The sequence below is a fragment of the Mesocricetus auratus genome, unplaced genomic scaffold (assembly GCF_017639785.1).
Source record: "Mesocricetus auratus isolate SY011 unplaced genomic scaffold, BCM_Maur_2.0 Super-Scaffold_100011, whole genome shotgun sequence".
NCBI classification, from domain to species: Eukaryota; Metazoa; Chordata; class Mammalia; order Rodentia; family Cricetidae; genus Mesocricetus; species Mesocricetus auratus.
The window spans coordinates 23079975-23105842 of NW_024429195.1; the positions used below are offsets into that span (position 1 = coordinate 23079975).

General features: G+C 39.3%; 1 protein-coding gene across 3 annotated transcripts in view; it reads right to left on the bottom strand.

Annotated features, from left to right (window-relative positions):
* Nucleotides 1–38: 38 nt before the first annotated feature.
* Abhd18 (abhydrolase domain containing 18) overlaps nucleotides 39–25868 on the bottom strand; it is a 35683-nt gene continuing 9853 nt past the window's right edge. The window contains exons 1-13 of one of the 3 annotated variants that reach the window (XM_040754462.1): nucleotides 24155–24193; nucleotides 23053–23137; nucleotides 22796–22847; nucleotides 18722–18822; nucleotides 15108–15186; nucleotides 14923–15007; nucleotides 12666–12693; nucleotides 9145–9283; nucleotides 6429–6518; nucleotides 5700–5801; nucleotides 2501–2876; nucleotides 1183–1345; nucleotides 39–804 (exon numbers count right to left, since the gene is read on the bottom strand). In XM_040754462.1, the coding sequence (XP_040610396.1) occupies nucleotides 753–804; nucleotides 1183–1345; nucleotides 2501–2876; nucleotides 5700–5801; nucleotides 6429–6518; nucleotides 9145–9283; nucleotides 12666–12693; nucleotides 14923–15007; nucleotides 15108–15186; nucleotides 18722–18771 (1164 nt within the window). In that variant the 5' untranslated portion in view covers nucleotides 18772–18822; nucleotides 22796–22847; nucleotides 23053–23137; nucleotides 24155–24193 and the 3' untranslated portion in view covers nucleotides 39–752. Of the gene's footprint in view, nucleotides 805–1182; nucleotides 1346–2500; nucleotides 2877–5699; nucleotides 5802–6428; nucleotides 6519–9144; nucleotides 9284–12665; nucleotides 12694–14622; nucleotides 14886–14922; nucleotides 15008–15107; nucleotides 15187–18721; nucleotides 18823–22795; nucleotides 22848–23052; nucleotides 23138–24154; nucleotides 24263–25868 lie in introns of those variants that run through there. The other 2 variants (XM_040754461.1, XM_040754463.1) reach the window with 2 other exon arrangements.

The window sequence follows — 25868 nt, forward strand, 5'->3', positions numbered from 1 at the left end:
GGTTTCTCTGTGGCTTTGGAGGCTGTCCTGGAACTAGCTCTTGTAGACCAGGCTGGCCTCGAACTCACAGAGATCCACCTGCCTCTGCCTCCCAAGTGCTGGGATTAAAGGCGTGCGCCACCAACGCCCGGCTGGCCTCAACTTTCTTATGTAAAGGACAATGTCAGGACTCTTGACCCTCTTCTTGCCTTCACTTCTCAAGTACTGGGATTACAAATTTGTACCACCATATTGGCACAGCTCAGTAGTCAGGATAATTTCATAATTCAAAGCTAACACTGATTTACAAATCTTAGGTATTTCTATGGCAGTAAATTAACTGAAGTTGAAAACTATATCATAAAACCACTACATAGACAAAAAAGAGGAACACAGGTTTTTAAAATCAAGTTAACAGAAAAAATATAACAGTATACAGTACTTATGATGTTATAATCTCAGTTTCAACAATTCTATTAAAAACCAATAGGCTTTCTATCAAGTCTGAATCAATAAATTATTCAAAATTAAAACGTTTTTTATAAATAGGAACAATAGATGTCTTATTGGGTATACGAGGTTTTCAAAAGGGTAACAAATACTTCAGGACTGCTTTATATTACTGAAATGTATCTACAGTTGATAACTGACCCACAACACTGGCATACAGACTATATGGCAGCAATCAGGTAAGCAGTGCGGTCTGCTTGTTTTTCACATCATCATAGGGAGAATTCTTTTAGTAGGAAACAGGATGTTATACATCGATCCAATTAGTTAGCATACTTATGAAGGAAACGTTCAAAGGCATCATAGATGGCTTGTCTAAAATGAAAATGTAAAGAAGCAATTAGTCATTAACAAATATGGGGAAGGACAGATAACTCTTGTATTTCTAAAACTATCTCTGGTTAAAAATATCTGATAAAATATGCTTCTGATAACTCTAGAGGACAAAATATAAGAGGATAATCTAGGAAAAATCCTTCAATGTAAGATTTAAATTTTGTTTTGTTTTTCGAGATAGGGTTTCTCTGTGTAACAGCCCTAGCTGTCCTGGAACTAGCTTTGTAGACCAGGCTGGCCTTGAACTCACAGAGATTCACCTGCCTCTGCCTCCCAAGTGCAATAAAACAACAAAACAAAGCAAAAGTTCCCCCAAACCAGCAACAAATAAATAACTATTTAGACAAACCATCTTACCTGAAGAGTCCTTGTTTAAAGAGATAAGCACTGATATGACCCCCTTCTAGGTAGCGGATTTCACAACCAGGCCAGATTTCTTGCAGGCTTCGAACTCCTGTTCGTGGAATATAGGCATCCTCTTTGGCTTGTACCACAATAATAAGGCTTGGGTCAACTGGAACTAAGTGTAAGATTTTGATGCATTAAAAAGCACTTTGATTTTTTATAAATTCTAAAAATTCACCAAACAAAATGCATCATACATGAGTCTGTAATCCTAGCTACTTGGGAGGCTGAGGGAGAGGATTACAAATTCAAGACCAGTCTGGACAACTTAGGTCCTGTCTTAGGCCCTGGGGAGATGGCTTAGTTAGCAAAGTGCTTGCTGCATAAGCATGAAAACATGAGCTTAGATCCCCAGAACCCATGCTAAAAGCTGGACACACAGCTTCACTTATAATCTCAGCTGGGGAAGTAGACGATGACCAAGCCAGCCTAGTAGAATTAGTAATCACCAGGTTTGGTGAGAGAATTTACATCAAAAAATTAGGGTAGAAAGTGACTGAGGAAGACAGTTGTGTTGACTTCTGGCTTCCACATGTGTGTGTACATATAGATGAACATGCGTGCATGAGAGAGAAAACAATATACCATAGTTCCAGAATATTCATATAATAAAATGAAGTTTTATTTTTTTTTTAAAGATAGACTTCTCGCTGGGCGTTGGTGGCGCATGCCTTTAATCCCAGCACTTGGGAGGCAGTGGCAGACGGATCTCTGTGAGTTCAAGGCCAGGCTGGTCTACAGAGTGAGCTCCAGGACAGGCTCCAAAACAATACAGAGAAACCCTGTCACGAAAAACCAAAAACCAACAACAAAAAAATAATAGACTTCTCATGTAGTTGAGGCTGGCCTCAAGCTCATTTTGCAGTCAAGAAGGACTCTAGACTGCTGATCTTTTTGCTTATACCTGAGTTCTAATACTAGGATTACAGCCCTAAGATGAATATTCTAAAGATATACACAGAAAGACAAAAATAAACAAGGGGGCTGGAGGGATGGCTCAAGTGGTTAAGAGCATTGGCTGCTGCTACTCCAGAGAACTTGTGTTTGATCCCCAGCTCCCACATGATGGGTGGCTCACAATCATCTATAACTCCAGTTCCCAGGGATCTGATACCCTCTTCTGGCCTCCAAGGGCACCAGGACTGTATGTGGTGTACAGACATGCATGCAAGCAAAACACCCATCCACATATGTGTGTGTGTGTGTGTATATATATATATATATCAGTTACACAACACAGTTGTTCCCAGTTTCCTAAGAAAATTAGTACCTGAGAAGTTTGCTACATGAGTGCATTCATCCATGACTCCTTTCATGAATATTAGAGATTCTTTTTGAAGATTGCTTCTTTTTTGTTCTCTGCTGAGCAGGTGAAATGACTGAGGATTGTAACTTGCATAATGACTTTTGTTAGTTGAGAGTGTTTGATTTAGGCATTCCATTTTAGCAGGATCTTGCAACAAGTTTCCTTTTGAAGTACCACTGATAGATGTTTTACCAGAATTAGGACACTTAGCATTTGGTGACACAACTTGGTCTGTCATATCTAAATTTAACGTTCTGGAAACCAGATTCAGGTTAGTCAGCTTGTCTGCACTGCTAGGGAAGTGTTTCATGAACTCATGTCCCATTTTGAAAGAATCTGTCTGAAATACGATAAAAAGGAAAACATTTTATATTAGTAGTTTATAAAGCATTTTAAAAACAGAAGGTAAGAAGTATTAGCAGGTAAAATATAGTAGAGCATATATATAAGGGCATATAAAAAATGGTAAATTTCATGTTGGTAGATTTACCGTCATTCCTACAGGGCCAAAGGAAAAACAGATACCAAAATTTGAAGAAGATGAAGATAAACAGTGCACTTATTGTTGAATGTTTCTAATAAAGAGTCAAAGTTGTCAACGGCAACATTGAGTAGACAGAGGCAGGTAGATCTCTGACTTGAGACCAGCCTGGTCTACAAAGTGAGTTCCAGGACAGCTGCCAGGTTACACAGAGAAACCTGTCTCAAAAAAAGTCAGTTACCTGTAGGAGTGAACCCCACAAAGCTATCCTCCCATTAGGGCGGGGACAAGTTAATTAGCACAGGTAGAGATAAAAGGAAGTGAAAGGAAAAGGAGCCCCCTTTTTTCTCCTGGAAGCCAGGCACGCTTCTAACTCCTGGTCTGTGCGACTCTCTCTCTCTCTCTCTCTCTCTCTCTCTCTCTCTCTCTCTCTCTCTCTCTCTCTCTCTCTCTCTCTCTCTCTCTCTCTCTGGTAAATAAATATATTGTTTTCCATATATAGCATCGAATATCGTTATAGTTACCTGCATCAAATTTTACGGCTAAAAATTTCAAAATATAATCTGCTTTAACTCCAGACTTTGTGAAAGTTTTATGGGCATACCTGTATTATAATATACATTTAAGCACAAGAAATAGCTACCTGAAATCCTTTTTGAGGGAGTAGAAAACAATTAAGAATATTGTGTATGAAAGTTGTAGAAGTAGATTAAAATTTTATTAACTTATAAATACAACATAACTTAAAATAACCTTTAGTATATTTGTATATTAAGAGAAAAATAAAAAGAACAGATGACATCCTTGGCAAAATTGACTTGCAACTTATATGAGAAGTGGCTCATCAAATCCTTTTTTATTTTACTTTATTTTTGGAGACAAGGCCTCACTATATATCCTTTGCTGGCCTAAAGTTTGCCATTTGGACCAGGCTAGCTTCAAATAGAAGATCTGGCTATCTTTGCCTCCTGAATGCAGGGATTAAAGATGTACACCACCATGTCCGGCTCAAATCACCTTTATTAAGAGCTAGACTGAAGCCGGGCGTTGGTGGCGCACGCCTTTAATCCCAGCACTCGGGAGGCAGAGGCAGGCGGATCTCTGTGAGTTCAAGGCCAGCCTGATCTACAGAGCTAGTTCCAGGACAGCCTCCAAAACAATACAGAGAAACCCTGTCTCGGAAAAAAAAAAAAAAGAGCTACACTGAAATCAAATTTAAATCTATAATAGAGCTGGGGGGTGGTGCACACCTTTAGTACCAGCACTTGGGAGGCAAATGCAGGGAGACCTCTGTAGCTTTGGAGTCCTGGAATTCACTCTGTAGACCAGGCTGGCCTTGAACTTACAAAGATATGCCTGTCTCTTACAAAGATGTGCCACCACTGCCTGGCCAGAGAGACCATTTTGACCTTAAAACCCAGCACACATGTCCAAACAACTGCCAAAATGGGAATAAGACCTAATGTATCAAAGACCTAGTCCACACTTCTAGGACTCAGCAAAGTCCTAAATGTACTACTAACCTTGCTTTTTGGCTTCTGTAGTTGTGCTTCTTGCTAATTGAAGTTTATAACCAGGATGTATTTTTATATGCATAAAAGACAAAGAAATATGAGGATGGGGCTGCATTATTACCCATACAGTCACTGGCTGGAGATAAAGACTTTCTATTCTGAAACTGAGGAGGAGTGGATCTGGGAGAGAGGCAGAGTGGGGAGAGGGTCTGAGAGGAGGCAGGGGAAACTGCAATCAGGAGGCAATATATGAAAGAAGAATAAATAAAAAATAATTAAGTTAGAAAAAAAAGAATATTCACGTGCAGGACTGGAGAGATGGCTCAGAGGTTAGAGGCACTGGCTGCTTCTCCAGAGCTCCTGAGTTCAGTTCCCAGCAACCACATGGTGACTCACAACCACCTGTAAAGGGATCTGATATTCTCTTTTGGCATGCAGTATTTTCAGACAGAGCATTCATATATAAAATACATACATGAAGAAGAGGAGGAGAAGAAGGAATAAGATGTATTCTCTGGTAAGCTTACCTCATAACAGTTAAAAATTCCTCATGTTTGTTCACATACTGAATTTGTGAATTAATGGCAAAATATATCTTTCTTCTGTAGTCTAGACTGATACAACTAATATGAAAATCTAGCCACACTGCAAATGATAGGCCCTCTGACCCAGCAAATAATATTTCTAGAAAATGACAATTGTTCAATAATGTATATATGAAGTTATCATTATGTTTGTTAAAAGTAAAAAGAACACATGTATCTACTAATAGGGATTAATTATAAGTCATGGTACATTCATCTATATAGTAGACAATTTTGTATCAGTAAAGAGTAAAAGAGTAAGAAAACCTTTAATCCCAGCACTGGGGAGGCAGAGGCAGGTGGATTTCTGTGAGTTCGAGGTCAGCCTGGTCTATAGAGTGAGTTCCAGGACAGCCTCCAAAACAATACAGAGAGTAAGAAAAGATGAACGGAAATATTTTGTAGTGCTTTGTATATGGGGACACACAGATACACACACACACACACACACAGAAAAAAGGAAGAAGCAAAACCCCCAGAAACATTAAATAATATAATAGGCTGTTTAGTGAGTATGCTGGTTAGTTTTTGTCAGCGTGACACAGATTATTCACATGGAAAAAACAAACAAACAAAAAACTTACCCCACAGTATTCAAGCATATGAATAATTTCTTCTTCATAAACTGTCTGTGTATAATACTGCTTTTCCAGTTCCCGCCAATTAATTGATTTACTCAAGACACCCTGAAATAAAGTAAGACCAAATCATGACATAGCTTGCACAGTACTTTTATTTTTATTAATTACTATATCAGACAGTTAATACAATTGGGTTGAGATTATCTATCCTTTGAAAGGCCTGTTTATATTCTTGAGTGGAGTCTTGGAATTTGATCACTAAGCAGCTTTTACAATGATGCAACTTTCCCTAAATGATAAGAAGTGGGTCACTGTAGTCATGCTGTTTATACAAGTCTGTGCTCTGCTTAACACTGAAATTCTATCTCAACTGTGGTCCACTCAAGGCTGAGGGTATCTAAGCACTGACTCCAGACTCTTAACTGATAGGCTCAGTGATGAGCAGCACTTTGCCATTTGCTACAAGTGACTGCTGAAGGAATTAAGCATAAACCATTAGATTCGGGTGAGCAAGGACCCTTGGAAGGACCAGGTTTGTTTCATGCGCCTTTTCCTTTTGTTCATTTTCTGTCATACCCTCTTGCTCTCTCTCTCTCTCTCTGTGTATAAAATGGGGAGCGTGCATGTGTGTTGTTATTCCTCCAGCAGTCACTAAAACTAGGAATGATTCTGGGGACCACCAAGGTAACCTGATAAGTACATATTATCAAGTTTCAACTGCAATTCAATTACCGTAGTGAAGACCCCAGATGCTGTGGACCAAGACAGGCATGGAATCAATGGCATGGGCTTGGGCCAGTTGGATACTGCTAAGGAGGCCATCTGTAACATGACAAAAGTGAATTTAGAGTTTGTATTCACTAATGAGAACAATATGTAATACTAAAAAGTACTTTGTAAAGTTGGGGGTGAGTGAGAGAAGACATGAACATAAGGGCTGTAATACTTATAGAGTGACCTCAAGTTATAAATTCAACAACATATAAGTTTCCTTCTAGGAAGTAAGAAACTATAAAGGCTCTATTTCAGTTTGTTTTGTTTGATAGTCGTGCTGTGCACACAGGATGCTTCTGCTCCACATTTGGGCTCTTTCCCCTTTCAGTCTCTCCAGCACTGGTATGACAGGCATGCATTTGCCATGCCTGGCTCTGAGTAATATTTTCAAGTTTTTATAATTCAAATGATCATTTATAGCAAACTTCAAATCCATTTTTTCATATATAACACACACCGCTAATGACAAATACATGTTATGTAATCAGTCAGGGCACACTTCCGATACTAACTGCGCTAAGTGCTTCATGGAGAAAACAGTGTGGCAAGCAATCATGGTACAGTACTGTGGAAATGTACCGGTGAAGCTAGAACTCAAAAATGGGCTTCTGGTGGGAAGGAAGCTGTTAAGTTGTTGTTTGGCTAGGTGATGGCACAAGGAGGCACTAGAGAGACATTAGTGCCTCACACAGCAAGAGCCCTGTGAAGCAGGCTAGCACATTTTGAGCAGCAGGAAGCAAAAGTCTGACTCGCATTCAAGTGATACCAGAGAGGAAAACGTAAAGAAACCAGTCTGGGACTCAGATCAGTGTTTTGCTTAGCCCTCATCAGAAGGCTTCTTCTTGCAGTAGACGAGAAGTAACAGAGACCCACAACTGGACAATGTACAAGGAGTAGGAGGCTCTGAGCCAGGTGGTGGTGGTGACACATGCCTTTAGTCCCAGGACCCGGGGTGGGGCTGGGGGCCAGAGGCAGACAGATCTCTGAGTTCTAGGCTAGCCTGGTCTACAGAGCAAGTTCCAGGACAGCTAGGTCTACACAGAGAAACCCCATCTTGAAAAACAAAACAAAACAAGAGGCTTTGGAGAACGTGGCCTTAAAAGGATGGTTTCATCAATCCTTTCCTCAGAGCTCAGGGGCCTCTGCAGAGCAGAAGGAAGCAAAGAGGGGGTGGGAAGATTGTTTAGAGCCAGAGGTAGTGAATGACTCCAAGGAAACAGTATCTTCCAGACACAACAAAATGGATAAACATATGAACTCAAAGACTGGCAGCACACACAGGGCCTGAACAGGTTCAAACCAGATTGGGTACCAGCCAGAGAGGGAGAAGTTGACAGGGGGATCCCATCCCTAACCTAACCAAGAAGCTGTCTGCAATTGGTACCCACCTTAAAGGGGAGAAAAATGAGTCTTCTCCTAGGTTCTATGCACAGAAATTGATGGCCAACACAAAATAAATTCAATGGTATTTTTGTAAACTTTTCGTCTCATCTAGCTTTGTTTGGACTTTTTTTTGGGGAGGTCTTAAGACAATTAGTTTTTGGCTTCCAATATTTTTGGGGGGAAGGATTGTGTGTATATGCATTTCTTGTTTTTTTGTGTGTGTGTGGTTTTTATTTTTTATTTTTTTGTTTTTACGAGACAGGGTTTCTCCGTATTGTTTTGGAGGCTATCCGCCTGCCTCTGCCTCCCGAGTGCTGGGATTAAAGGCGTGCACCACCACCGCCGGGCTGTGTGTTTGTTTTTTAAAGAAAGAAAAGGTGTGGATTGGATGGGTAGAGAGGTGGAGAGTATATGGAAAGAGTTGAGACAGGTATAAAAGTATGATCAGAATGTATTATATGAAAACAATTTTTCAATAATAATACTAATAGCAATAATAAATAATGGGAGAAAAGATTGGGCACAGAGAAACCAGTTAAGAGTCTGCTCAGTGTAATCTACAAGACAAAGCACAGGTTCATGGTACTGGGAATGGAAAAAGTTAATAAATGAAAAGTGAAAATCATCAAAATACATTCTATACACAATGAAAATGTCACAATGAAACAATTAATATACACTAAAAAGATTAAAAAGCACTTTACAAGTCATTTCTCTCTAAGTATACAGTGTTCTGCCTGCGTGTATCCCTACAGGCCAGAAGAGGGCACCAGAACTCATGACAGATGGTTGCTGGGAATTGAACTCAGGACCTCTGAAAGAGCAGCCCTTGAGTTATCTGTTCAGCATCACATTTTTCTTCTGACCAGTAGCAAAAGTAAGAATATACTTTGAAAAGTTGTATTTTTGTAATCAACTTTCTTATTTTTGTTTTTGTTTCTTAAGACAGGGTTTCTCTGTGTAGCCCTGGCACTATGGAGATCAGGCTAGCCTTGAACTCACAGAGATCTTCCTTGCCTTTGCTTCCAAAGGGCTGAGATTAAAGGCATGCACAACCACTGCCTTGCTGTGTAATCAACATTTAATAAAATGTAAATCCAAAATCTGAGCTATACATGGAGTTATACAATATATGTTTGTCTATGTAAATCACACAAAACAACATGACTTCATTATTGGAACTATTTCTACTTCCTACTTTCACCAGCATTAAATTCATGCCTCAAGTACACTAAAAATTACCCCTATTTACAAACACAACGGCAACGAAATGTAAGCTGAAAAGACTCACATGTCCTCCCATGGATATTCCAGTCATCCCGAGAGGTCCATATCCTTCCCTCTCCAGCCAGTGCAAGAGAGCTGCAGACTCCAGAATAAGAGCACCCCCCATCACAAACAGGTCAGACACATTTTTCAAGCTGGATCTTCTAGCCTCACAAAACAAAACAAAATTATTTATTTCATGTGTTACATTCTAATACTTTAACAAAGGTAATACTTTTGTATTGGCGGCTATTGCTTCATTTGCGCATGTATGCTTCATTTGCACATGTATGCACGCCATGGTGTAAACACAGGTCAGAAGACAACACTGTGGATAGAATCAGTTTTCTCCTTCCACCTTTACATGGGTTCTAGGGATTGAACTTAGGTTGCCAGGCTTATGCAGCAGTTGATTTTACCAGTTCAGTCATTTCACTAGGACTTCCCCCAACAGCCCACAGTTACATTTTACTGGGGTTTTGGTTGTTGTTGTTATTTTTTCCTGAAACAGAAACTTGCTAGGTAGCTCAGGCTAGCAGTGAGCTTGTATGTAGCCCATGGTGGCCTCAAATTTGATATCTTCCTGTCTCTGCCTCCTAAGTGCTGAGATTTCAGATACATGCTACCATGCCTGACTTCAAAAACATGTCTTAATCACTTATCAATTTATCTTTGAGACTAGCTAGGCCTTTCTATATAAATAAGGTTGACCTTGAATTCCAGATCTGCCTTAGCCTTAGTGCTGGGATTACAGTAGTGCCATGAAACCTGGCTAGATTAATTTAAATAAAAATCAACATCTGGAATTTTCTGTTACTATTAATTTTTGACACAGGATCATTCTGATCCACTAGCCTTTGCTTTACAGTGCTGGCATTACAGGTGGGCCACTGTGCCCTATATCAGGGAAGTTCTTATAAAAAGAGAAGCCTGCTTTCTGCAACTAGAGACTTAGAAGAAAAACAGCAGACATTAAACTGAGGTGGCTGAGGTTCTGATTTCAAACTGGCCATCTCTTCACAGAATTAATGTAAGGAGGCACCCAGTGAATAATCACTAAGTGAATCTGTGCATGTTTTGACAAGAGTTAATTAGAATGCTGAAGCAGGAGCCAGGCTCAGCCTGGGATCCACAGTGAAACCGTGTTTCAAAAATGCTAATAAGCCGGGCAGTGGTGGCGCACGCCTTTAATCCCAGCACTCGGGAGGCAGAGGCAGGCGGATCTCTGTGAGTTCGAGGCCGGGCTGGACCGACAGCCTCCAAAACAATACAGAGAAACCCTGTCTCGTAAAAACCAAAAAAAAAAAAAAAAAAAAAAAAAAAAAAAAGAAGAAGAAGAAGAAGAAGGAGAGAGAGAGAGAGAGAGAGAGAAGTCGGGCATGATGGTACACAACTATAATTGCATCTCTTTGGAAGTAGAAGCAGGCCAGCTTAGCCAACTTAGTGAAGTACCTCATTGAGTTTCCACTTCCTGACCAAAGCAACCAAGAGCAGTAAATTGTGATTTAAAGATTTAAACTGCAGCCGGGCGGTGGTGGCGCACGCCTTTAATCCCAGCATTTGGGAGGCAGAGGCAGGCGGAACTCTGTGAGTTCGAGGCCGGGCTGGACCGACAGCCTCAGAAACAATACAGAGAAACCCTGTGTCATAAAAACCAAAAAAGAAAAAAAAGATTTAAACTGCAAGCCATTGTATTCCTGTAGAGCTTTTGAGGAAAAAAAGGGAAAAAAAGCAAACAAACTGATCAAACTGATTATCATCCTTACAACTCTTTGGATCAAATGTTGGGCTTTGTCTGAACTAGGGGCAAAGGTTCTACCACTGAACTCCAGCTCCACCCCAGACCAGTACATTTCTTGAGGACATAATATAAGAAACAATGTTTTCTTTCTGTCCCCCCCCAGCCTTTTTGTTTGTTTGTTTGCTTGAGACAAGGTTTTTCTGTGTAGCCCTGCCTGCCCCAGAACTCAGACATCTACTTGTCTCTGTCTCCTGAGTGCTGTGATTAAAGGTATACACATATTCAGCAGGAACAATGTTTCCTAAACATCATTCTAAAAATTATTCTGCATGGAAGAAATCATTAGTATCCCCATCCTATAAATGAGTTAATTCAAACTAAAGAGGCCAGGTTATATAATTAGTAAATGACAAGTTATCATTCCAACCCCAGTCTGCATGAGTCACAGTCTTTTTATTAACTCAGGTTGCTTCTAAATAATCTCTTTGGTTTTTAAGCCACTTATGGATAATGGAAAAACATCAACCCTGTTATATTTGATTTCAGGGTTTGGCTCCAGACTGAAAATTCTTGAACTATTTAGCTTAGACTCTAACTTTCATATAGTTTCACAAAATTCATTCTAACCCAGTTCCCACAGTAAGCAAGGTACACTGGATGCGGATCCAAAGCATCCACTTCCTTCTGGAGAACCCTATCCCACCCCTCCTGGCTACTGCCACCTAACTGGCATGGTAACTGTCTTCAAGGGGCTATTCCTTTGTTCTGAGAAGCCAGCTGCTTCAGGATGGTGGATAGATCAGTGAATTCCATGAGAACAGGTCCACTGTCACACTTCTTCAGCTGTGAAGTGAGTTCCTTGATCAAATGCAATGCTCTGGAATACCAAGATGGAGGATAAGGCATTGTCTTAAGTCCACAGATGGTAGTTTTGACAGAAGCGTGTGCAGGAAAGGAAAATCCATAACCTGATAAGTATTCCAATGAGGACAAAGCTTTGCCCTTTTCATGAAGGAAGATCCAATGGAATCAATCTACCAACAGGTTGCTGGTTGGTCACCAGGAGAATGGTGCCTTATGGGGGCTCAGTGTTGGTCTCTGCTGTTGATAGATGTGGCACTCAGCAGCAGCTGTAGCCTGGTCAGTCTTGGTGAAAGTCCTTACTATTCCAGTCCACTTATAACCTCCATCTCTGCCACCATGGACACTTTATCCATGGATACACAGGACGAAGTCAGGGCTGCCTGGAAAAAGAGGCTAACTGTCTACAGAATAGATCATCCTATCTACTTGATTACTGAATTCTTTCTGACCAATTTTCCCATCAAACTCCTTCCAAGTCTTTGAAAAAAAAATTAAAAATACTTTTAAAAAGACAAAGTTTGAGGCAAGGAGAGGTGACTCAGAGGTGAAAAACTCATACTGCTCTTGCAGAGGACTCAGATTTGGTTCTCAGCATTCATATTAGATGGTTCACAACCACCTATAATTTCGGCTCCAGGGGATCCAATGTTCTCCTTTTGGAGTCTATGGATACCTATAGTCACATGCACATACCCTGCCCAATACACACATACACAGTGATTTTTTAAATGTATTTTTAAAATCTATTTAAAAAATAGATGTAAATTCTAAATCTATCATTTTATCAGACATCAAAATCAAAAAATCTTAAAAATTAAGATTTAAAGTCAGTATTCTTACTAAGTTTTACAAGAGAACTGAAGAAGTGGTTAACCAAAGACTATCAAACATTTGTCCTCAAAACTGCAGAAATTAAAACAATGAACGAGATAGATACTTACACTTGGTCCTTGGGCTTCCTGCAGCCATTTGAGAAGATGGGTCAAAGAGAAAGTTTTAAAATAATTAAATAAACTCAACTCAGAACATATTATTTAAGCACAACAGTTAAATTTGAATACAACACTCAAATAACTATTTCCTAGTTACTTCAAAAGTTGTTTAGAAGCTCTCAAATTTTCAACTTAGCTACTTTCTTTTAATTTACATAGCTTTACTGAGATATAATCGCAAACCAAATAATTCACATTTTTGGCATTTATAAGTTAAAATACTCAATATACTTACAAGATCTTTACTTTAGATTTAAAATAAAAAATATATATATATGTTTTTCAAGACAGTTTCTCTGTGTACCCAGACTGTTCAGGAACTCACTCTATAGACCAGGCTGGCCTCAAACTCAGAGATCTACCTGCTCTTGCCTCCCCAAGTGCTGGTATTAAAAGTGTGTGTCATTACTGCCCAGCTTATTGATATAACTTATGTAAATGTTTATTTCAGAAATCTAGGAAATATAGAAAAGTATTCACAATTACTTTACTTACCGACATTGACACTAACATTTTAAAAATTATTTCCAGTAGTTCTCCTTATGTGTTATTTTTGTTGTTGTTGTTTGTTTGTTTTTCTTTTCTATTCCACATGGTTTGGGTTTGTTTCTGTCTTGCTTTTGGTACCAGGGATTTACCCAGAACCTTGTGCTTTTGTTCTACTATTGAGAGAATATAGTCTAACGTCCCATTTTAGTATCATATTTTTTTTTGTTTTTGTTGGTTAGTTTTTCAAGACAAGATTTCTCTGTGTAGCAGCTTTGGCTGTTCTGGAATTCACTCTGTAGAACAGATTGGCCTGGAACTCACAGAGATCCGCCTGCCTCGGCCTCCCAAGTGCTGGGATTAAAGGCGTGCACCACAACGGTCAGCTATGTCTTACTCTTTTACACATTGCTGATTGAGCTATCTCTCCAAGAAGATGTGAGATGTTTTAAGACTCCTAAAACATATATTAAATTGCTTTTGTATTGAGCTAATCTGATTTTCAGTCTGTAGTAAGTTCCCTTTCACAGTAGCTTTCCTAATACTATGTTTATTATTTAAGAAACACTGGTAACTGTTGAACTTTATTAAGAACAGACTGATGTCATCTTGAAACTTAAGTATTGTTCTAGACCTCCACTTCTACTATAAATGCATTTAAAAAATGAACATTTCTTTAATAGCAAACATTTGACTAAGTTCAGCAAAAGAACCTTAAGAAATAGAAGTAAACCTATCATCATTATAAACAGGATTAAAATATTATATTAGTCTCACTATGAAGCCTAAACTGGTTCCAACTCACAACCTTTCTGCTTCAATCTCCTGAGCACCTGGGATTATAGGAATGTTCCACTATATATGATGTATTCTTTATTTCATACTTTTTTTTTTTTTTTTTTTTGGTTTTTCGAGACAGGGTTTCTCTGTATTGTCTTGGAGGCTGTCCTGGAACTCCCTTGGTAGACCAGGCTGGCCTTGAACTCACAGAGATCCGCCTGCCTCTGCCTCCCAAGTGCTGGGATTAAAGGCATGCACCACCAACGCCCAGCTCTTTATTTCATATTTTGAGACAGGATAGTTATGGCTGACTTGGAAATTGCTATGTAGACCAGGCTAACTTCAAAGTCCAAGATGGGGCTGCCTTTACCTCCCAAGTGCTTGGATTAAAGGCATGTATGTTTTTTGTTGTTGCTGGTGGTGGATTGGATTTTTTGGGGGGGGAAGGGGGCTAGGATATTTTAGCTCAGGCTGGCCTGAAACTCACTGTGTATTGAAATCTGGCCTTGAACTCCTGATCCTTCTAATGCTACTTTTCATTCCATTTCTTTTTAAAAAGTGAACAACAATCTTCATTCTTGCTTTTTAAATATATTCTGAACTGATAACTAGATTTAACTAGTTTTGGAAAGGTAGTTACCACTGGGGTTGGAGAGATGGCTCAGTGGTGGAGAGCACCAGATGTTCTTCTAGGGTACCTGGGTTCAATTCGCCGACTACCACACAGCAGCTCACAACTGTAATATCAGTTCCAGGAGATCTAGTGCCCTCTTCTGGTCTCCAAAACACCAAGCACACAGACATACATGTAGCCAAAAAACTCATACACATAAAATGAAATAAATAAATCTTAAAAAAAAATCACTACTGATAATTCTTTTGAAGAGCAAATATATAAATGATGAGATTTAAAAAACTTTAAAGTATAACAAAAGGATATAATAAGGATTTTCTAGCAACAATGAAGCCATTCGGGCCTCCTTAATCATAGGACGAGCCATGAGAGTTCTGCGCCTCCAGTAATGCTAAGGAAAGAGATGACACACTTAGGACACAATAGGCAAGTGCTGAGAAGAAGTGCTATGGCTTTCTAGGGTTGAAGTACTACAACGTCACAAGTCTTACATGGTCTCCTGTCCCAGCCAGATGAATGCACACAGGTCTGTATCTGCTGTTCCATTCCTTAGGCACAATAAATTGGAACCTATTAAAAAATGAAATTTGCTTTAAAGGGCGTTAGCTACAAACTATACATATATTTATAGTTACTTAATTTGTGGAGAGTGTCTTGCCATTATATAACTCAGGCTAGCTTGGAACTTCCTGTGTAACTCAGGCTGGCCTCAAACTTGTGCTGTGATGACAGGTGTGACTCATCATGACTGGCTCTAAACTTTCGATTTAAAAAGTATTATAATTAAATTCTTGCTCTTGCTCTAAAAGGATGGGCCAGTGGATTTACATGTACTTACTTTTCTTTGTGTATGTATATGTATGTGTGTATATGTCAAAGGTCAGAAAACAACTTGCAGGAGTTCTTCTACTACATGAGCCCTAGGAATTGAAATGTTTGTCAGCCATAAAGCATCTCTATCTACTGAGCCATCTCGATGGCCTATAATTTAACTATCTGGAAAAAAATATTTAGAAATTTAACACTTAATTTGTAACTATGTGTCCAAAAGCTAGAAGAATATTATAAATCTACTTTCTCTTAGGAACAAAAACCAAAAAAACCATCAAAAAAAAAAACTAACATGAAAGCAGGAAGAAGACTCAGGAAGTTTTGGATTTGGTGAGGTGAGGAAGAGAATGAGAATATTGGGAGATAGAATGTTGCAAACAATACTATGTTTATGAATGAAGTTGTAAAAGGCTAAAATAATTAACAATTTTTTAAAAAAGGAAATGACTAATGATACCATAAATGGGCAAGAAACAACAAATGGGCTGTAGTCATGGCAAACTTTTAGCACATTTTGGACATGGACTTATTTAATTTGGTGTGGTGTTATCAAACAAAACTAAATGACTGGAGATACAGCTAAGAAAGTAGATAAGATAAGCATCTGCTTAGCATGTGCAAGGACCTAGGTTAAATCCCAAGGACCACAAACATTTAAAAACTGTGTATTTACATACTAAACATACATGTATATGCACACATACACACACTTTAAAAAAAATAAAGAAATTGAAGAGATGGCTCAGCAGTTAAGAGCACCTCCAGTTTTTCCAGAGGACCAAGTTCAGTCCCAACAAGCATACACATCAGATTGGGTAGTGGACAGCTCACACACACCAGGAACTACAGCTCCAGAGGACCTGAAAACCTCCCCTGGCCTCCATTGGCACCTACATATTTATGGCATACACTTGCATGAACAAATATATAGACACAAAACTGATCTAAGGATATCGCTTAGTAATAATTTGCTTTCCTGGCATGTGCAAAGACCCAAGGTTCAACCTTTAATACTGCAAACTAATTTTTTGTTTTGTTTTTTTTGAGACAGGGTTTCTCTGTATTGTTTTGGAGGCTGTCCTGGAACTCGCTCTGTAGACCAGGCTGGCCTTGAACTCACAGAGATACGCCTGCCTCTGCCTCCTGAGTGCTGGTAGTAAAGGCTGCAAACTATTTAAGAAAAGGAAAAGGAATCTAGCACTCTACATCAAGGTAGCAGATGAGCTTGTATGTCTAGAATCAGGTCTTCCTCATTCTTGCAATGGGTTAGGGACAGCTTTTCTGACCCAGTCACCTGTACTTAGTAAAAGTGAATTTACAAGGTGGCATTCAAATCTTAAGCACTAAGAACTCAAAGTCAACATCAGTATACAGGAGAAATGAAACTTCCCATACTGAAGAAATCCAAGCCAATCACCTACATAGTAAGCAACACAACCCTCCTTTAATATCACACTTAGAGAAAAAGGTGTATGTGGAGTAGTATAGGTCATCAACAAAAAAATAAAGGCATTGAAAAGTTGGTAAGACAAATTAGAACAAAGGATTTAAAACAAAACAAAACAAACAAACAAAAACCCCCACCAGGATTCTCTACATAGCTCTGGCTGTCCTGGAACTCTCTACATAAACCAGGCTGGCTTTGAATTCAATGAGATACACTTGCCTCTGCCTCCCAAGTACTGGGATTAAAGCATGCACTACCACAACCAGGCAACAAAAGGATTTTTAAAATTCCCATTATGATAGTTGTATGCTAATGCCCAATGCAGGAATTAGTCCTTTAAAAGCAAATCAGCACCTTTAGAGGTTTAGATCTGAGACAATTAATATTGAAGCTCATGGCCATGCTGACGATACATGAATAGGAGAGGTGATTCCAAAAGGCATAAAGAAAAATCAAAATGGCAAATGTTTTAATTGTGGTAGACAAGGTCACCTGAAAAGGGACTGTAAATAGGGCATTTCTAGATACAATCTTTTCTATAAAAATAATCCAAACAGAAGGCCCCTCCCCCCTTCTGCATTATCTAAAAGGTATGGCAAAGGCAAGTACAACTGGTCACCCACATAGTTTGGTCTTATGCAGGCTCCCCAGCTGTCAAGACTGGAGTCAATGAACCTCTACTTGCTCGGGTAAGCTGTTTCTGTGGGTTTCCCCAATATCGTCTTGGCCCCTTTGCTCATATTATCTCTCCTCCCTTTCTACAACTGGACTCTAGGAGTTCAGCTCAGTGCTTATCTGTGAGGCTCTGCATCTCCTTCCATCAGTTACTGGATGAGGGTTCTATGATGTCAATTAATGTAGTCATCAATCTGATTATAGGGGAATGGGAGTTAAGGTACTAACTTGAGATTTTTATTTTATATGTGTGAGTATTTACTCACATGTGTGTCTGAGCATCAAATGCATATGAGGATCAGAAGAGTACATAATATCCTCTGGGAGTGGAGTTACTGATAGTTTCAAGTAGCCATGTTGGTGCTGGAAATTAAACCTGGGTTCTGTGGAAGAGAAGCCAGTACTCTTACCCACTGACACCCATCTCTCCAGCCCCAGAATCACAGAAATTAAAAAAAAATTATATTCATTTATGTGCACGTGTGTTTAGTCTGCATCAATGCCTTACACTAGGTTCATGCAATGCCTACAGAGGCCAGAAGAGAGCATTGGATCTGAGAGTTACAGTACTGGAGTTACAGATGGTTGTGGGTGCTGGAAATTGAACCTGTTTCCTCTGAAAGAGCAGCCATTGCTCAACTGCTAAGCCATCTCTACAGACCCATCATCAAAGACTTTTAAAAATGAAATTATATTAACTGTGTGTGTACCTGTGTGGGCACACATGTAAAAGTCACAGGACAACTTGTGGGAATTCTCTCCTACCATTTGGGTCCTGGGACTTGGTCAGGTGTCTTTATCCTCTAAGCTATCTCACTACCCCGCAAGTGAAAATATGAAAGGCAAATTCTCTTTACGCAGGGATGAGCAGAGCTGGCATATGACTAAAACCCTTTGGAAATGTTTCTAGGTGACTATGTACATGTCTGGATTACTATGAAAATGGTGTTGACTTCCTAAACTTCACACAGTATGACCTCATGTCCATGTCAATATCAGTATGAGTGAGAGAGTAACTAATTTCCCAGTGTGGACATTTAGGACATTGTCCATACTCTGTGAGCACAAGCAGTACTCACATGTACTCAAGCTTCTTTGGATACATGCTGCTAGACTCAACTCACTAATCTAGCTTGTTGAACAGATTCTTACCTTGCAATAACAGATTCATTTGGCATGATACCAGGCACATAGTGGGCCATGGGAGAAACAAAGTGTCCATCTAGGATTTTACAATCTGACTGTTCTTCAACCTAAAAGAAAAGAAAACCAAGGTGTATGCAAAGTAGACAAAGGTAGTCTATAATGGACTTTGGGATGATAAAAAATTCTATTAAATGAAAAACTAACATTCTTTCTCAGTTCTTACACTTGAGCCTCATTTTTACTAACAAGAACTGAGCTACTTCCTTGGCACCAAAACGTTTTCCAGTGCTTACTATGTTTCCCTTTAGGCCCATTGTTTTTCCTGCTGAAAGATAATATTTTGTTTTTTCTTTTCCTTCCTTCCTTCCTTCCTTATCTGGTTTTTTTGCGACAGGTTTTCTCTGTGTATCCTTGGCTATCCTGGAATTCACTCTGTAGACCAAGCTGGCCTCAAACTCATAGAGATCCTCCTGCCTCTGCCCCCCAAGTGCTGGGATTAAAGGTGTGTGCCACCACCACCCAGAAAAAAAAGTATTTTTATGAGACTATTGATAGTTTCATATTTACTTAAAGAATATCATATAACTGATATCTTCTAAAATATTTCATGCCTTTTTTTCAAACTCCTCCATTTATACTTACCTAACAGGGAACCGTCCATCATGCCTTTTTAAAGACAGCTTCTACTTACACATATTTGTTTTCCTTCTACTCTACAGTCTAGTTGGGAAATAATAAATTTACTTTACACACTGGCGGGCACTGTCTGATTATATACAAGTTAAAGGAATTCAGTACCATTCAACAGGGCTGGGAGTACAGTTTAGTATAGAGCTCACATAACTATCAGGGAGATCTTAGGTTCATTTCTAGGTACCACAAAATCAAAAACAATCAAAAGCACTCAACAATATTAAAGCAATCAAAAGTACAATTTAGAAGCAGCAATAATTGGTACAGCCTAAGCTGATATCAAGTATTCAGAGTGGTCTGATGCCACACATTATGTAAGGAGAAAAGGGGATTTCTATCCGAAGTAAAGGCAATTTACAGGCAGCTATGGTAACAAATGCTTAAAATCACTACGGTTTTCAAGCTGAGTTTTCAATCTCACAAACTGAAAGCTAGCTTGGATTACATAGCAAGATGTGTCTCAAAATTTTCAAACAAAAGAGGCAATCTTGCTAGCATTCAATACCTAAGCTTACTTCTCAAGCAGTCATTCTTTCAAATAAAAACCCTATTTTCAGGTCAAAGGTTAAAATCAGAGTAGCAGGAAAGTATCACATAAACAACACTTAAAGAAAAAATACTCCATCCAGCCGGGCGGTGGTGGCGCCCGCCTTTAATCCCAGCACTCGGGAGGCAGAAGCAGGCGGATCTCTGTGAGTTCGAGGCCGGGCTAGACTGACAGCCTCAAAAACAATACAGAGAAACCCTGTCTCGCAAAACCAAAAAAATACTCCATCCATGTTAGTGGTTTTGATTCTTCAAATCCAGGATTGTGACTGTGAATTAACATCAGTAAATGGGTTTTCTTCCACACAGCAGGCATTCTACCAATGAACTACATCCTTAGTCCCTACCATTAACAGAACAAAAACAAGATGGGTGTTTTGGGGCATGCCTTTAACTCCCAGGACTCATGTGGATCTCTGAGTTCCAACCCAGCTTAGTTTGCAGAGTAAGTTCCAGGACAGTCATGGCTACACAGAGAAGCCCTATCTCAAAATAACAATAAAACAAAACATACAAACAAAATACAGAACAAGACAAACCACAAAATATAGAAGGTTGAACAAATATCTATTTAACAGTCTAAAATAAAAAAAAAGTTTAAAATGCTTTACCACTCACTCTGTTACCAAGCCTTGCTTATCAGATTCTAATCAGCCTATATTTTTGCACCAGTAGAATATTATATCAGTCAGTGCAGGTTTACAATACCCACTCATACATATGACTACATTAATCTCTGTCATCCTTCCTTTTCAGAGTATTTCTGATCTGACTGTACTGTATTTTCCCAAAATAGAGATGGCTTTAACATTATATACTGTGTGTCTTTTGTGTGTGTAACTCAGACTTGCCTTGAACTCACTGTATAATCAAGGAGGACTTTCAACTTCTGATCCCCTGCCTCTACTTGCCAATGCTAGACTTACAGGTGTGTGTCACCACAACAGTTTTATACAGTGCTGGGTGTCAAAGCCCAGGCTTTGTATGAGCTAGGCAAACACCCTATCCACAGATCTATAGCCTCAGCTCCCCAGATTCTACACTGATTAACTGGAACTGGACAGAATTAAAAAATGTTCAAGGCAAAAGACATCTGTAAAGTACTACTTTTAACCAAAGAATCACCCCCCCCACCACCTTTTTTTGAAGTGAACATAGGCTTAGGAAGAAAAAATGTGAAAGAACTCTAAGGAGTAGGAGGGATTCAAAAAACATTTGATTTTTATGTTGTTTACTATAGCTTAAGATTTCCTGGCCAAGTGTGACGGTGCACACCTTTGGTGGGCAGATTTCTGTGAGCTTAAGGCAAGCCTGGTGTACATAGTGAATACTAGGCCAGCCAGGGCTACACAGTGAGAAACTGTCTCAAAAACAAAGCCAAACCTATTTCCTCATATATTTTAGAAAACTAAGTTGATAAAAAAAAAAGCATCACAAACTACTATCTCACTAATTATCTAATACAGAGAGTATCGACAACTAAGTGAAGGTGTTAAGAATTCAATTGGCAATGTGAGTCTGCCTGCAAAGGAATAAAAACATCTTAAGACAGATACAGCCAGGCGTTGGTGGCGCACGCCTTTAATCTCAGCACTCAGGAGGCAGAGGCAGGCAGATCTCTGTGAGTTTGAGGCCAGCCTGGTCTACAGAGCAAGTCCAAAACAAGCTCTACAGCAATACAAAGAAAACCTGCCTTGGGGGTGGGGGTGGGGTGGGGACAGGAGACAGATACAAAGTGCTAGTGTTAAAGGAACCTACTTCTACGCCTGGCTTTCATGTGGGTACTGGGGATCTTAATCAGGTTCTCATGCTTGTTCCAACTAAGCCATCTCCTCAGCCTGAAAAAGCCTAAAATTTTTGGGGGGTGTGTGGGAGAATAGGGTCTCTGTGTAGCCTTGGCTGCCCTAGAATTCACAGAGATCCTCCTCGTTCTGCCACCCCAAAACAACACACTTAGCTAAAAGCTTAGCTTTTTTTTTCAAGACAGGGTTTCTCTGTGTAGCCTGGGATCTCTTGAAACTTTGTAGACCAGGCTGGCCTTGAATTCACTGAGATTCACTTGCATCTGCCTCATGAGTGCTGTGATTAAAAGTGTGAGTCACCACTGCCTTGCCCAAGAGCCTATAATTAAAAAAAAAAAAAAAAAAAACAGAGAAAAATGGAAATATTCACCAAAATTTGAACCATAAAGAAAACTTTAAAATATAATCTATATGTAACATCTATGGTATAGAGAGGGTTTCCATTTACAAGTTTCTGGTTTTTAAACCTGAACTACTTTTTTGTTTGTTTGCTTGTTTTGTGGTTTTTGAGATAGGGTTTCTCTGTAGCTTTGGAGCCTGTCCTAGAACTCAATCTGTAGATCAAGCTGGCTTCAAACTCACAGAGATCCACCTGCCTCTGCCTCCCCAGTGCTGGGATTAAAGGTATGTGCCACCACTGCCGCTGAGCTAAACCTGAATGTCTAAGTTTCTGGTTTTTATCAAGGGAAATCTTCTGATGAAGGAAATCTAAATATATCCAATATGTAAAAGATGCAAGTATACTTACTTCAACTGAAGGTCAGGGATGGATTGGGGAAACTCACCCATCTATTTCCCCTTCTCCTACAAAGTACTCAATCACACACACTTAGATTTCACAGAAAAGCAGCTGATTGCTTATGAAACAAAACAATTTCAAAAATGTTCTCTCCCCTCTCTAAGTTCAAAGCATTTTGCTTTCCAGCACTTTCTGAGCAATGTATTCATTACAACTCCCTAGTACTTCCTAATAGCTGCTTTTGCAAATAATGCCTAATGTGCTGGTTCTCCAGGTAGATTGCTTTCTTTTAATACTTACTAGTCTTCTTTAATATTCTTCTTTAATGTTGGATAATTGAACCCTCAGGAGCCTAAGGATACAAAATGAAACTCAGAAAAATGCAGCCTAAATACTGTGTATTCAGGCAAATGCTATGCACATGTTCCCCATTACTTATGAATACAATTCTGAAAACGTGGTTGGGGTAAGATAGCATTCTTTAAATATGTACAAATACTCCATGTGCGTCTCAGAGTGACTGCTCTAGGACTTCAGCACTGTTCCTTCTTGCATACCTTATCAATGTGTACTGGATAGTCGCTCGAAACCAGATTCTGGCACTTTTCTCGATTTCCAATCATCTTTCTGAATTCAAAGAGTCTATTAAAAGACAAAAAGGTTTTTAAATAGTTTTAATGTTAACCATTACACCAACTGTGTTATGAATGATGAATAGTGATTAAAATGAGCAAATTCAATTAAGAGGCCATGTTCAATTTAACCTTTATCCCTGATAGGAAAGGGTACATCTTTTCTCTTTTAGAAACTGGAAATTTTTTTAAAAAAATATGAGAAACTAAATTGTTAAGAAGTAATGAACACATTTAGGATTCAAAATGAATGGGGCCAGTCTTTTTTTTTTTTTTTTTTTTTTTTGAGACAGGGTTTCTCTGTGACTTTGGAGGCTGTCTTGGTACTAGCTCTTGTAGACCAGGCTGGTCTCGAACTCACAGAGATTCGCCTGCCTCTGCCTCCTGAGTGCTGGGATTAAAGGTGTGCGCCACTAATGCCCAGCTGAATGGGGCCAATCTTGAAAATAATTTTTCTTAGGTTTTCCCATGAGTTCCAGTATATTCCAGTTTCACAGACACTTAAAATTCAGGTTATCCAAGAAAATCAGTGCCTAGAAACCAAACACAACTTCAACCAGCTCAGCAATAACTGGCTAAAAAAAACGTTTGCACCCAAGTCACGATGCTATAATCTAAAATGTACCAAACTCACTAAAAGAATAAAAGGAAAACTTTTTAAAAAGTTCAATATTTAATTTCCTCAATAAGCCAATCAAGATTTCAAGCCAAAATATTTTATAACTGAAATAAAAGTTTGTGTAGAAAAACAATAAATTCAATGTAACCATTCATAGACTAGAGAGATGGTTCAGTAATTAAGAGCACTTGTTGCTCTTGCAGACGACTCAGGTTTGGTTCCCAGAACCCACATGGTAACTCACAGTCAATCACAACTCCATGTCCACGGGATGTGATTGCCCTCTTCTGACTTCTGAAAGCACATGCACATACATGAAGCATACACATATGTGCAGGCAAGTACTCATACACACAAAATAAACAAACAGCCAAGAATTCATGAAGCACACACAGACACACAGACTACCTCTTGAGATCTTCTGGTCTTCCCCATCCTCTGATGAAAAGTTTTGTGAGGAGAAGTCTCCGGTATAGAATATCTAACTTGCTTACACCCATGAGTGCCAAACAGCATCTAGAAGTAAAATTTAAAATGACTTCAAAATATTTTTACTTTTATTCAGGCAGCAGGTCAACTTTCTAACCATTTATTTGAATACCAGGTAAAATCAAAGACTGCAGAGTAAATCCTTGAATTTGTACCTGTAAAAATTCAGTAGGACATGCCGGGCTGTGGTGGTGCATGCCTCTAATCCCAGCACTCAGGAGGCAGAGGCAGAGGCAGAAGCAGGTAAATCTCTGTGAGTTCGAGGTCAGCCTGGTCTACAGAGCAAGTTCCAGGACTAACTCCAAAGCTACACAGAGAAACCCTGTCTTGAAAAACAAAACAAACAAAAAATACAGTAGGAGATTTAGAAAAAAACCGGAATTCAAAGTAGAGAAATGAAGAGCCCTAAAGCCTCACAAATGATGAATTCTTAAAGGGTAAGTACTTCCATCTTGAGTACAGGGACTGATATAAGTATCTATTGTGTTGGAAAGCAAGAGGAAGGAATGATACCCACATAGTACTGTAGTTCAGCCTGGCTCTATTTAAATTACAACACAGCCACATGTTTTCATTTAAGCTATCCAAGAACACTTGAAAAAGGATTATCTGGGCTGAGCCATAGTGGTGCACAAGTTTAATCCCAGCACTTGAGAGGCAGAGACAGAGATAGATCTCTGTGAGTTTGAGGCCAACCTTGTCTACTGAGCTAGTAAAAGGACAGCCTCCAAAGCCACAAAGAAACCCTGTCTTAAAAACAAACAAACGAAAACTAAAACTGAAAAGGATTATTTGAGTAATGCAGAGGAAAATAGCTACTGTAGGCCATATAGCTACTGGGGAAGAGGGCCAAGCTTCAACTTCAGATTGACCCTCCAAGATTTAGCAGGGTCACCACACTGACTCCTTGTAACAGTAAACAGACAACAGTAACTAGTGTTTCCAGTTGGGCACTATATCTCAAATTTCTCTGTGTGTGTGGTCCCCCCATCCCCTAAGATAGGATTTCTTTGTGTAGCCCTGGCCATCTTGGAACTCACGAGATCTGCCTGTCTCTGACTCCTGAATGCTGGGATTTAAGGTGTATGGCATCACTGCCAAGCTTATTTCTCAAATATTTCCAAGAAAGTTTTAATATCTACCTGAACTTTTCCTAATTAAAAGGGGTAGTTCTGGGCTTGAGATGTAGGTAAGACAGAGTGATTGCTTAACAGGCTTGAAACCCTAGATTCAATCCCCGATACTATAAAAAGGAAAGCTACAGTTCTGATTTATGGGCAAACTTGATTCAGGTTCATGTTTAACTGCACAGAGATATAAGAAAATGAAAATTTACATTTCCATCAATTATCTTTAATATCTATTGCTTCAAAAGTTTGAACTTTTATCTATCTTTTGTCTTTCTGATATGAGTTCAATTTAATGTGTTTTTTTTTTTTCTTTAGGAGAGGGGTCTCAAGCAACATAGGCTTGACATTACCCCTGAACTCCTAGTCCTCCAATCTCTGCCTCCCAGGCTCTGGGATTACAGGTATGACCCACCATGCCTGGCTTTGTTTTGTTCTCTGTTCTTTTTGAGATAGTATCTAGTTCTGTAGCCCATGATTGCTGGTAGAGCAGGGCTAGTCTCAGA